Source organism: Malus domestica, chromosome 10 (genome assembly GCF_042453785.1).
Source record: "Malus domestica chromosome 10, GDT2T_hap1".
Taxonomy (NCBI): domain Eukaryota; kingdom Viridiplantae; phylum Streptophyta; class Magnoliopsida; order Rosales; family Rosaceae; genus Malus; species Malus domestica.
Genome location: NC_091670.1, coordinates 30,440,967 through 30,454,263, shown reverse-complemented (window position 1 = coordinate 30,454,263; position 13,297 = coordinate 30,440,967). Strand labels below are relative to the sequence as shown.

The 13,297-nt window shown below is 46.6% G+C and overlaps 1 protein-coding gene across 1 annotated transcript; it reads left to right on the top strand.

Annotated features, from left to right (window-relative positions):
- Positions 1-3,910: 3,910 nt before the first annotated feature.
- LOC139188675 (uncharacterized) lies at positions 3,911-4,318 on the top strand. The gene has a single exon (XM_070806338.1). The coding sequence runs from the start codon at positions 3,911-3,913 to the stop codon at positions 4,316-4,318; it is 408 nt and encodes a 135-aa protein (XP_070662439.1).
- Positions 4,319-13,297: the final 8,979 nt, after the last annotated feature.

The following is a 13,297-nucleotide window of genomic DNA, read 5'->3' as shown; positions in this document are numbered from 1 at the left end:
TTTGGCCAAACCATCCAAGAATTGTAAGCAATTGTAAAGTTCTCTTAACTTTCAATACAAAGCTTCCTTTCTCCCATCTTCTAAGTGATCTTAGCATTCTCCAAGCTATCTTAGCTTTCTTTGTGATTCGATCCGGGGAAGCGAGGCTTCGAAGGCTTACTTAGCTTGTTCATCGAGGTATTCAAGTCTAAGTGCCGCACGGGCGGAAGGCTTAAAGAGTCATCCCGTGACAGCTGGTATCAGAGCCTAGCTCGTGAATCACTTGAAGGAAAGTAGGATATGGCAAGTGGAGAGATGGTGTCCGGAGTCTCCGACCTAAGGGAGCGTACTGCCGAGGTCCAAGACGTTGCCAAGAGCAAGCCAAAGTTAAAGGACTTGCAAGCATCGATGGAGACCATGGAAGAGCGACTCGAGAAGGTGGAACGAACCATACTCGAGTTCGATACTCGACTTGATGAGGACGTTGTCGACAAGGAGGAAATCCAAACCATGGTGGACAATGGTAAGGATGAACTGCGTGGCTTAGTGGAAGGGCTACGAGATGAGCTCCTTGGCGCTCTCAACACCATGGCAGACAAGATGCGAAGGGAAGTCCAGGTTCACCTTGACAACATAGAGGCAAGGTTTGTGGCGCTTCAAGAAGAGATAAAGGACACAAGGGAACTTAAGGGAGATGTGGCATTTTGTAAAGAAGCAGTCGTGAAGCAATTCGTACAAGGGCCGAGGGAAATCTAGGCGTTGGACTCCAAGGTAATCGACTCCTTTAAACCCAAATCCTATAATGGGAAGAGGGAAGCAAAGGAGCTCGACACATTCGTGTGGAACGTGAAGCGATACTTCAAGTACCTGAAGCTTGAAGATGACAAGTCCAAAATCTCAACGGCAACCATGTTCTTAGCTGACAATGCCCTTATGTGGTGGCGTCGTCGGAGCATGGAGATTGAGCAAGGTACGTTCTCTCTCACCACTTGGGATGAATTTAAGAAAGATCTTATGTTGCACTTCTATCCCCAAAATGCCAAGTACGAAGCCAAGGAGAAACTAAGGTGGCTCAAGCAAACGGGGAGCGTCAAAGACTATGTCAATGCCTTCGTGAGCTTGTTATTCGAGGTGCCCAACATGTTAGAGGAAGACAAGCTAATGTACTTCATGAGTGGACTGCAAAATTGGGCAAAACTCGAACTACAAAGGAGACACGTGCAAACATTGTCTGATGCCATTGCCGCCGCCGAATCCTTGATTGAGTTTAAATCAAGCCACCAAGGTGATCCCAAGTCCACGGGGAAGAGGGGTAACCATGAGAGAAGTGGGGGAGAACACAAGCCGAAGGACAAGGTCGAGACAAGCAAATCGAAGGAGAAGAAAACCGATAAGCATGACAAAGGCAATGGTAAGTCTTGGCAACCCACTTGTTACCTATGCGACGGCCCTCACATGATGCGAGATTGCCCACAAAAGAAGGCCCTTAAGGCCATGGCTTTCAAGGAGGACAAGGCCGAAGAGAGTAACGATGCAACGATGGGATGCATCCGTCTACTGAATGCCATCCAGACAACCCTCCCACAACCTAAGGCTCAAGTTGGGGGAGGATCATTGTTCGTCGACGTCAAGACTGGTGACAAGATGACGCGTGTGTTGGTGGACACGGGAGCAACCCACAACTTCATGACGTCGGAGGAAGCCACAAGGCTTGGCCTCCGAGTCACAAAGGAACCTGGTAGCGTGAAGACGGTAAATTCCGCTGCCACCCCCATTGTTGGAGTTGCGCGCAATGTACAAGTAGACATTGGCACATGGAAGGGAAAGATCGACTTCACCATAGTCAAGATGGACGACTATGGCGTAGTCATTGGGTTAGAGTTCATGGACAAGGTACGAGCCTTTCCCATTCCCTTCTACAATATTTTCTGTATCCTGGCTGACGGAAGACAACCTTGCCTGGTGCCATTGGAAAGGCAAGCCAAGAAGTGTACCCAGCACTTGTCGGCAATTCAATTTGCCAAGTCTTGGAAGAAAGGCGAGGCCACATTTCTTGCAACCCTAATATTGAATGAAGGGGAGGAGAAGCACGGGCCTTTGCAGAAACAAGTGGAAGACGTCCTTGTGGAGTTTGCGGACTTGATGCCTAAGGAACTGCCAAAGAAGTTGCCACCAAGGAAAGAGGTCGACCATGCGATTGAATTGGAGCCTGGTGCTAAGCCTCCATCCAAATCACCTTATAGGATGTCGCCACCTGAGTTGGAGGAATTGAGGAAGCAACTCAACGAGCTACTTGATGCTGGCTACATCCAACCCTCCAAGTCCCCATATGGTGCGCCCGTCTTGTTCCAACGCAAGAAAGAAGGTAGCCTAAGGTTGTGCATCGACTATAGAGCATTGAACAAGATTACCATCAAGAACAAGTACCCACTTCCGTTGATCGCTGACTTATTCGATCAACTTGGTGAAGCAAGGTACTTCACAAAGTTAGATCTTCGATCGGGATACTACCAAGTGAGGATAGCCCCTGGAGACGAATCGAAGACGGCGATGGTGACCAGATATGGAGCGTTCGAGTATAAAGTCATGCCATTTGGTATGACCAATGCCCCCGCAACATTCTGCACATTGATGAACAAGGTATTCCATCCTTATCTTGACAAGTTTGTCGTGGTTTACATTGATGATATTGTTGTCTATAGCAAGACATTGGAGGAGCACGTCAAGCACTTGCGCATAGTGTTCAAAACCCTTCGGGAGCATGAACTCTATGTCAAGAAGGAGAAATGCTCCTTTGCCACAAAAGAAGTAGAATTTCTTGGCCACAAGATAAAGGAGGGGAAACTTATGATGGAAAAGGGCAAGATCAAGGCCATTCAAGAGTGGGAACCGCCGACCAAGGTACCAACACTACGATCCTTTCTGGGGCTAGCCAACTACTATCGGAGATTCATTAAAGGGTATTCAGCCATAGCGGCACCCTTAACAGACCTTCTTAAGAAGAACAAGGCATGGGAATGGACGGACCGGTGTCAAGAGGCCTTTGAGAGGTTGAAGAAGGCCCTAATGGAGGAGCTTGTACTAAGGTTGCCCGACCTTAGCAAGCCATTCGAGTTGCACACTGATGCTTCCGACTTTGCCATAGGAGGAGTGTTGATGCAAGAGGGACATCCGATAGCCTATGAAAGTCGCAAGCTAAACAATGCCGAGAAGAGGTACACGACCCATGAAAAGGAGATGACCGCCATCATCCATTGCCTTAGAGTTTGGAGGCATTACCTGCTTGGTACCCCATTCATCATCAAGACGGACAACGTTGCCACTAGCTACTTCTGTCAAGGGCCAGACACTGGCTGATTTCCTTGCTCAACATCCCTCCCCATACGGTTTTGGGGGCAACGACGTTGAAATCGGCATGGTTCAGATGCGCGACAACCACTGGACGATGTACTTTGACGGCTCCAGTACGTCATATTCGGCGGGCGTGGGAATTGTCATTCAATCCCCGAACCACGATCACTGGTTATTTTCGCTTAAGTTGGATTTCGAATGCACCAACAATCAGGCCGAATACGAAGCCCTAATCGTCGGCCTTGGAATTCTTCGTGACCTGCGGGCAACCCGCGCCCTCGTCCTCGGTGACTCCGAACTTGTGATTAACCAACTCAATGGTTCTTTTCGTTGCATGAGTTGTACCCTGGCGCCTTACCACATGATCGCCAGCTATTTGGCTGAGTCCTTCGACGGTATTACATTTAAACATATTTCCTGGAGTCATAATACCGACGCAGACGAATTGGCTCAAATTGCCTCCGGCGCACAACTCTTGGGGGGCAAGCTAGGCCGAGAAATACCCGTGTTGCGACAGCTATACCCGGCCTTGGTTAACCAACAAGTCCTCTAGCGCGACAACGTGATACGTACAAGAGTCATGTCCTTACCTTCGTTGTTAGATAGAGACGACCCTATGGACGTTTGTGCCGTCGAGGCAGTACCAGATGATTGGAGAAAGCCCATTATGCAGTACCTCGACAATCCCAATGGTAAACATGATCGCAAGACGAAAGTTCACGCCACGAACTATGTCATGTATCAGAACGAGTTATACCGAAAAGGCGAAGATGGTTTGTTATTGCTATGCCTCGGCCCCCAAGAGAGTGCTCGGGCGATTACAGAAGTCCATGAAGGGATATGCGGAGCTCATCAATCCGGACGGAAAATGCGATGGCTACTTCGACGGCACGGCTATTTTTTGCCAAGGATACTAAAGGATGTGTACAATGCCAAATCCACGGGCCTATACAAAGGGTCCCGGCCGAATCTTTGCATTCGGTCATAAAGCCATGGCCGTTTAGAGGATGGGCCATGGACGTAATCAGCAAAATCACGCCGTCTTCTGGAGCCGCTAAGCACGCATGGGTAATAGTTGCAACTGATTACTTTACTAAGTGGGTCGAAGCGAAATCATATGCCGAACTAACATCTAAAGAAGTTTACGATTTCGTGGAGGAACACATCGTGACTAGATTTGGCGTACCAGAAACGATCATAACTGACAATGGAACAATCTTCACAACCGAGAGGTTTAAAGAGTATACGGCGAATTTGAAAATTCGGCTCGAACAGTCTACACCGTATTATCCACAGGCGAATGGGCAGGCCGAGGCAAGTAATAAAGTGTTGATCGGCATCCTCGAAAAAATGATAAAAGAAAGGCCTGGCATGTGGCATTTGAAGTTGAACAAGGCATTATGGGCATATCGAACATCGCCCTGATCGGCGACTGCGACAACCCCGTACACATTAACCTATGGACACGATGCAATGTTACCAGTCGAGTTAAGCGTAAATTTGTTGCGATTAATCGAACAAAGTAGTTTGTTTAGCGCCAAATATAATCAGTCCATAAGATAGGAACTCGAAGATTTGGAAGAAGCACGACTTGACGCTTATAACTTACTGGTGGCACAAAAACGGATTGCCGAGCGAGCCTATAATCAAAAGGTACGACAGAAAACATTCGGCGAGGGTGAATTAGTGTGGCAAACGGTGTTACCCGTAGGACTAAAAGACCCTAGATTCGGCAAGTGGTCGCCAAATTGGGAAGGACCGTTCGTTGTGCATAAAGTATACGAAAAATGGGCGTATCATCTTAAAGACCGGACCGGTTTGGTTCACAGATTGCCGATCAACGGGAAGTTTTTAAAAAAATACTACCCAGTCACGTGGGAAATGCGGGAATAGAAAATCAATTCATTAATATTGGTAAACATGTACAAGACGACTGAATTGATCGTTTTTACATCCAAGTGCCTTTAAGGCGAAGAGGGTAGGAGGGTGCCAAGCAGGGCCTTCAACTCCAACCACCGTACCTCGGCCATGATAACTTCAGCTTGCCGATTCCTCTTGTCCAGCTTCAACCGCTCGACCAGTTTTGTGGTCGCCGCGTACTCAGTTAGGCAATCATTTCCGCCCGATTCGAAGTCTTTAGCAAGCTCGGAAGCAATGGCCGACCGACGTTTTGCTAGTTCGGCCATCTGACGGTCAAGCTCGGCTAAGGCATCTCCTTTTGCCCTTAGATCGTCGATTTTCGGACAGAGAGTGTCTTGAACGACCGTGGCAGCTTGCAGGTCATGTTCGGCCTTTAGAGCGGTCTGGAAGATACTAAATGTCTCCCGAACCCGCTCCAAGGCAGACGATGCCCGAACAATGGCATCTCCGCTCAGGCGACCGTCGGCTCCAAGGTCGTTCAGACATATGCCAAGTAGATCAAGACCGTTGCGCTCGAGTACTTGCGACGTTGAAAGCGACAGGACTTCTCGCAACTGAGTTAGAGCGCTTGGATCGGCAGCTTCAGTCGTAGCGGCCGAAGGACCGGACTCTGCAGTTGTGCTGGAGATGAGGGTTTTGAATTCGACCTCCCACGAAGCCTGCACATACAAATCAGGTTAAGCTTAAAAGAAGTCATGACAAGAATAACAAGAAGGTTTCATTTTTTAACCTGCCGAGAGGAGACCTCGGCCATATCTCCAGGATCGTTGCTCGAACCTAAAGAACTCTATGGCCGAGCCCAGTGTCTCAAGGTGCTTCTCAGTTCACGCGGCCGATGAAGGCTATCTACGTTTGATGGCCACTGAGGCGGCCAAGAAATATAGATAACGCCCTTTGGCGCGTAGAATTTTCGGTGAAAAGAGTGTACAGGCACCTGACATTTAGTATTTTCTTCGTTTAGAATTCTAAAGTAGAAAAGCAATCAAGGAAAGATGGTAGAAGGTACTTACGAAGGCTGAAGTAACCTCCTGCGAAGGAATGTGGAAGCCCTGGTCTTGAGGATGAACGGGCGACTCCGCCATTGCCTCGGGTTCCTCGGCCGGTCGTTTGCCACGGTCGGCTGTGGAGGGGCTGACCGGGACAGCCGCTTCGGATGAGGCAGGGACATCCTGGTCCTGAGAAAGAGCGAGGGGTTCGACCATAGCTGTTGGTTCCTCGATCGGACGCTTGCCACGATCAGCCGTGGAGGGGCCGGCTGGAACCACCATCTCAGAGATTGGAGGAGGTTGTCGGCGAGTATGAGGACGATTTGCAAGCGGGACCTCATCGCTCCCCTCACTCTCTTCCAGAATGAAGACCGAGGGCTTTTGGATTTTTAGGGGAAGTTCCCTCGGTCACAGAAACTGCCTTTTTCGGAACAGGTGCCTCCTCGACAGAAGGAGGCACAACTGGTGTTCCAGCCCTAGAAATAGGTCGCGTTTGAACTGTCATTGCGGCCAGAGCTGGCTGTTTCTCAACCGAGGGTTGGCCGACGGCAGGAGAAGGGGAAACACTGGGAGTCGTCGCCCCTGAAGTTTGACTGGAGATGACGTGGATCTCCCGTGCACCTTTCTTTGCTAGCTTTTTTACCCGCTTGGCAGGCGGTGAAGGTTCGACAGGCGGCTCGGCCTCTTGGCGATGCCTTTTGGTCAGCACAGCCCGACCAGCAGTTTTATCCTTCTTATCCACGACCGATTTTTTCTTGGCCGTAGCCGCGGCAACTGCCTCCACTTTTCTCAGTGGCCGACTACCTGAGAAGATAAAAAAAAATCAGCAAGGCAAATCAGTAAGGCAAATCAATATGCAAAGTTGAAGGAAAATAGGAGAAATGAACAGTTACCTTGAGTTTGGGGGGCCGAGGCCTTCTTAGGTCAGTCACCGAAGAGTTTGTTCAGCACATCTTCGACCGGAGCACCAAAGAACTCCTGGGTGTAATCTTCCCACCAATCACCGAAGGTGTCAGTACAAAGGGTTTCTGGGGTGACCGGTCGAAGGCGGAATTTTTGGCAGTGCTCTTGGAACTCCCTCGTGGCAGTTTTGCATTCCTTCTCCGAGGAACGGGGCTCACGTCTACGGCTCAGAACTGTTCGGGAGGAGAGAAGGGGGACCAGGCAGCCCTGGAGATAGCCAAGCTGTCTAGCAAGGAAGTTAGGATGGTACACTTCCCAACCCACTCGTTTCCCATCGCAGCCGAGAGGAAGGTCGCGAGTGAGCACAAACGACCCCCAGGACTGACGAAGGTCGGCATCTTCCCCCGCGCCCCACATGGATGTAGGCAGTCTGATGGATGAGGGATAGTCTCGACGACGACATATCAGGAATTCGTCGTTGGAAAGGTCATCAAGAGCGAAGAAGTACCTAAATACCTATTCGGCTTGGTGAGGAGGTGTCGGTCGGGAGGCCAGCTGAGGTCCAAGCACCTCCGTTGGTGAGAAGTCGGCTATGGCCGGCCGAAAGGAGGCGAAGTACACTTGTAACCAGAGTTGGAAGACCCAGAGGTGACCATTCTGGTGAGGGTCGATTTTGTGAAGGGTCGCCTCGGCCAGGCAGCGGAAGAGATGGGCGAGAATGTTGGAGCTCAGTGACAGGACGTGACCACTAGCCAGGGCCTCGGCTACCGGCATGTTCTCGACCAAGCATTTGTTCAACTTGGTACAACAAATGTACTTGTTGTACCAATAGAAGAGGAAAGCTCCATGTTCTCCTTCTCGCAGGTCCTCTTCTCCTCGGCCGGCGAAATGAAGATAGAGGGTGTTGTAATTGAAGAAGTTCTTGTGGAGCTTCTGAATGTCTTCTTTTGACGGGATTTGACATTCACGGTTCAGCGTCTTGAAAGCCCGTTGATCAAAAAACGTCTTCAGGTCAATATTCGACGGGTACCCAGAGAGTGCCGCGTCGATAGGGATCCCAGTTGCTGAAGTCCCCAAAATGGCAGTGACATCGAGAATGGTGGGACCGATGGGACCAAAGGGAAGAACCATGGTGTTGGTGATCGAGCACCAGAAGCACAAGGTGGCTAGGAGAAGCTCCTTGTCGAGAACAACATCCATTGAAGAGAGGAGGATGGCGTCGTAGATGCCGAGGGCCTTCCATTGCTCGCCGAAGAGCCTTTCCATTCGAACAACCCAGGCTGCCCAGGTCGTGGTCGTCGAGGGCCAGGAGCCTTGGGGTTTCGCTGCATCCCATCTCGACCATTCAAACCCTTGGAACAAGGGTGTTAGGCAGTGCTCCTAGAGAAGGCCAGTAATGGTCGACGGTACTGCCACCTTGAAAATAGGACCCAAGATTTGGTAGGGAGTGCTCATGTCACTTTCAAACCGTATGGTTTTGATTGAGCTCCGATCAAGAATTTTCTGATGCTGTTCACATTCCCTGGAAAGCTTAGAGATGAAGGACGCCATTGTATGAAGGAAGCACGGCGTAAAAAGTTTTCTGGGTTGGGGGAGTTGAAGACGAAGACCTGGGAAAAAGAAATGTGCTGGAGAATAAGGGCAAGAAATTTCAGAATAATTTTGGAAGCGTAAAGTATGAATGAGGATTTTCAGTATTTATAGGATTTTGGCAGGAAGGGGCAAAATCGACCGAGGGAATCGCCGATCATGATGAACATTTGGGAAATGCAGTTGAGAAGACCGAAGGTTTCAGGTTTTGGGGGCCCACGATCGCGTGTGCCGGCGAGATTGATGGCGAAAGACGTTTCGATGCTTGTACGATGACAAGTGGACTCACGGATTGAGGTAGTGGCTCGCGGATTGAGGTAGTGGTTAAGTTCAGCCATAAGGTTATAATGGCGAGACGGTTCAGGCAACCGCACGCCTTAGACGTCATTATTAGGGAGTGGCCGTGTTGGAGGACGTCACGTGGCGAGTTTGGTTAGCAGGATCAAGATCGTGCAATCATGTTCAATAAATGTGCCTTGGAACTCGGGCATTAGGGTTATAAGTGACAGATTCGCTTCTTCAAGGCCGAAACTCGGCTGAAGAATTCAGGCCGAGGACCGCAGAAGCGAGGGGGCAATGTTTGGGCCCAAAATAATAGTTTGGGCCGAGGGTAGGAACATTCTCGGCCCGAGAGGCCGTGCGGCAAAAGGGCCATGGATCGTTCAGCTCGTGGGCTTCCAAGCCTAGGTCAGTTTGATCAGAACGCAAGTTGAGTCCTAGTACAATAGAGAGTCTCGACGGGATCAGTAATTCAGAAAGCGAATCCGGCTCAGTTAAGGACTAGATTCATAGTCCTAGTGAAGGTAGGACTGGTCGAGGTGGTGTTGATCCGGAGAGGAAGACCTAGTCCGAGTAGGATTTTAACTCGGATTCAGGATCCAGTGCTATAAATAGGGGAAGCTGTGCGTTAGAAAAGCCCCCTACAAATCAATACAAAATTGCCCTGCGCAAATTCTCACAACTTGTGATTTTTCTTTTTCTTTTTCGCTGACACATCTTCCGTTGGCATCAACAGCACTGTGGAAGCAACCGGTGATATCTTAAGTCGGCATAGATAGCTCTATCACCGTAGAATCAGTCGGTCTCGTAGTATCTTCCGTTGGCATCAACAGCACTGCGGCGAGAACGATTGATTACCTATCCAAGTCTCGGTCGAGAAGGATTTCTGAATCCTTATTGGTCGAGGTCATCTCATCAGCCTTCTTGGCGAAGTGAGGTGTTACAAGTTATTACATTCGGCACGTTGAAAGCCGAATTTGATATTGAACTTCGTAAAAATAGTAGCCTTGTCTTCAGGTTCGAGAGCCCAAGAGGCCGAGACGTGTTCCTTCCTCGGCCGCAATCGTAAGATGCAGAAGTCAGCCGCGCACCCAACGCAACATCAAAAAATTTACTCCTCGGCCGAGCTCGGCCGACGAGTTGGCACGCCCCGCAATCATCGAAGGACGTAGTTAGCTTATAGATTACTCGGCCTGCGCGCCACGTAGGCTTTGTAGTTTCTAGGGTCAACAATGGTGTAAAATGTTACACTTACGTATAACTGTAAGCTCCAAAATGCGAGGTTTATTACTTATTATATATCATGTAGAGGAATTTCCTACACCTTTCCTGCCGATTGCGATAAGCAACGTCGATAAGTTCAGCATGAAATACTGTTTCTGTACAATTCTTTATCACCTAATGGAGTAAAAGGTGTTGTAAGTGGTCATTTATCATAGTGGTGGAAATGAGTTGAACTCTTGTATTTCGGAGTGAGTTCAAATTCCGTCGATGACTAATCTAAAATCTAATCTAACAAAATTTATTGTTTGACAAAAATATGGAGTAAAAGGTGTTAGAAAGTCATGTACGATTTTTTTAATTTGTTTTTGTATCTGCATGTCATCTTTTAATTTGTGGCATTGTTCAAACTTGGCTACGTCTTAATTGGTCTCAAATGGTAAAAGTTTCTTTTGAACTAAAAGTTTCTAATTTATGTGTGTGTATACAATCATCAGGTGCATTAATCTAAAAGGGTTTGTTTCTATATATTTTGAAAATTAAAGTTGTTTTGAAAATGTGCAAATTAACCATAAATAATATATAGTAGTAATTGTTAGGAATGAATCTCACATTGATGAGAGGAGGGATCTTGCATGGGCTTATAAGTAAGTTGAGTTACTCTACATATTGCTAATTGGTTTTATAGTGGAACCTTAACTTTCTTCATGATATCAGAGCCAGGTTGGCTCGCGTGTGAAGCCCAATGGCACACATACTCCACGTCACCCAATTCATGTTATTCACTTGTTTGGCTTGAAAATCCACCACACGTGAGGGATCCTATGAGAATGTGAAGGTAAATGATGAGTCCTACATTGGTGAAAGGAGAAACATTGCAAGAGGTTGGGTTACTCTCCATATTGCCAATTGATTTTATGGTGAAACCTCAATTTTTTTCATGGTAATAGAGCAGGTTATCCTGCATGTGAAGCTCAATGGCCGCATATGTTCCACGTCACTCCGTTGTGTTGTCCACGTGTTAAGCTTAGAAATTTCTCACATGTAAAGGAGCGTGTTGAGAATGAATCCCACATTGGTGAAAAGAGAGGCTTTGCATGAGATTATAAGTAAGTTTGATACTCCCTATATTGCTAATTGGTTTTACGGTGAAACCTCAACTTTCGTTACTAATATAGTATGCACTTGTGTATAGAAGCATGTTTTACAATGACTAATTTATCACCTTCCTTGTGTATAGAAATAGAAAATCTTACTTTATATCTTTTTCGTATTTAACTTGCCTGTCAACCAATAGTCATAAGTTTCACCACAAAAAACAAAAAAAACATTTTAAAACCCAAACTAACTAACTTTGTTAATCCCTAATTAACCAACCTGAAACTAAAAGCATAAAAAGGTAATAAAATTCAAAATCTAGATTAATGTACTAGAACACCAAATTTCACTCAATTTATTTATATAACAATTCCACAATCATCGTACTAAAATTCAATATATATTGGACTATTCGACTATAATAAAACATAAACTGCAACACATAGTCTGAATTCACGTAACTGCAGGATAGAAACTGCAATGTATTATGTAGTTTATGATTTGAGCTTCAAGGACGAGCTAGCACGTCAAGTTTCAATTTTCAAGTCTCAGTCAGATCATTAAGAGTGAAAGAGTCATATTTTAACTATTCACAAGGGCATGAAAACCCATATGACATTTTGCATTAACCTATACTAATTAATAGCAAGGCCCATTGACCTTGCCCAAAATCAAAATTAACTCTTGATATATTTCTAATTACTAAGATTATATTGACTTTTACCTATATTTCCTTATTACTTATACAATAATATTATTTGAACACACAAAAATGACACGTACTTATTGGCTGATTGGTTCTTACCCCCCCCCCCTCCCTCTTCTAACAACATAAGTTTAGGGGGCGTTTGTTTCACCTCCTTAGGAGGGACTGGACTACAGTCCCATGTTTGACATGGTCTTGGATTAGAGTTAATGGGACTCGCCTCGACTACGAGGCGCCCCGCACTTCACTAAACCTCAATATCTAGTCCCACCGTTTCACTTGGTATTAAGCAGGACTAACAAAGAAACGAACCGACGACCTCAGCCCACCCTTTCTCCGCATGTGTCTCTCTCTCTCGTCACAAATCCATGTGATGCAGCCATTCCTCTACAGCCCCCAAAATTGATTCCCACCACTCTTGCGGTGCAGCCTTTCCTCCGCCGATGGGAAACGGCGGTTACAATGCCATTTTTTTTCTTCTGGGAAGCGTTGTTGATGGTGCTGGGTGTGTGGCAGCTTACAAAACTGGGTATTTCTGGGTCTCTCTCTTTCGGGCCTGGTTATTTCTAGGTCGATTGGGTCTTCGAAAATCTGTTGTCGCAGACTAGTGAGTTGCTGCGGTAAGGAAGCAATTGAATCGCTTTAATAGATAAACAATTGAATTGGGATAGAACATCTGGGTATTTCTTTATTGTTGGTGTTGGAGAGTTGCTGCGATAGGAAATTAAAAAAAATTGCTGGTAATTGAATTGGTAGACGAAGCATCTGGGTCCTTCTTGGATAGGGAATAGAGAAGCAATTTAATTAGGTTTTTTAAATTTAAAATAACTACAAAATAACATTTTATAATATAAAATTTAATATTTTTTCATGTCTGCCTTATTAGTCCGGCGCCATACCAAACACTTCACTATTTTTAGTCCTGCTTAGTCTAAGCCAATCCAGTCCAGCTTAGTCCCTGAAGTTAGTCCAGTCCGAGATAGTCCGGTGCAACAAACGCACCCTTATAGGTTAGATACTTCAGAGCTATCAAGTGTAGGTCACCCAAGACCTACGTATGCAATAATCTATTTTTAAGTAAATAAAATAAAATAGGAAACATGTCAAATTATCAAAGAGACATGCTAAATGCCCATTTCCAACAACACCGATATTATCCTCAACTTGGTAATTGTTATTTGCACAACATCAATATTAGTTGAAGTGAGGTTATGATATTTAAACTCTTCTTTTCTTAGAGCTACTGTCGATGTGAGATATTTTG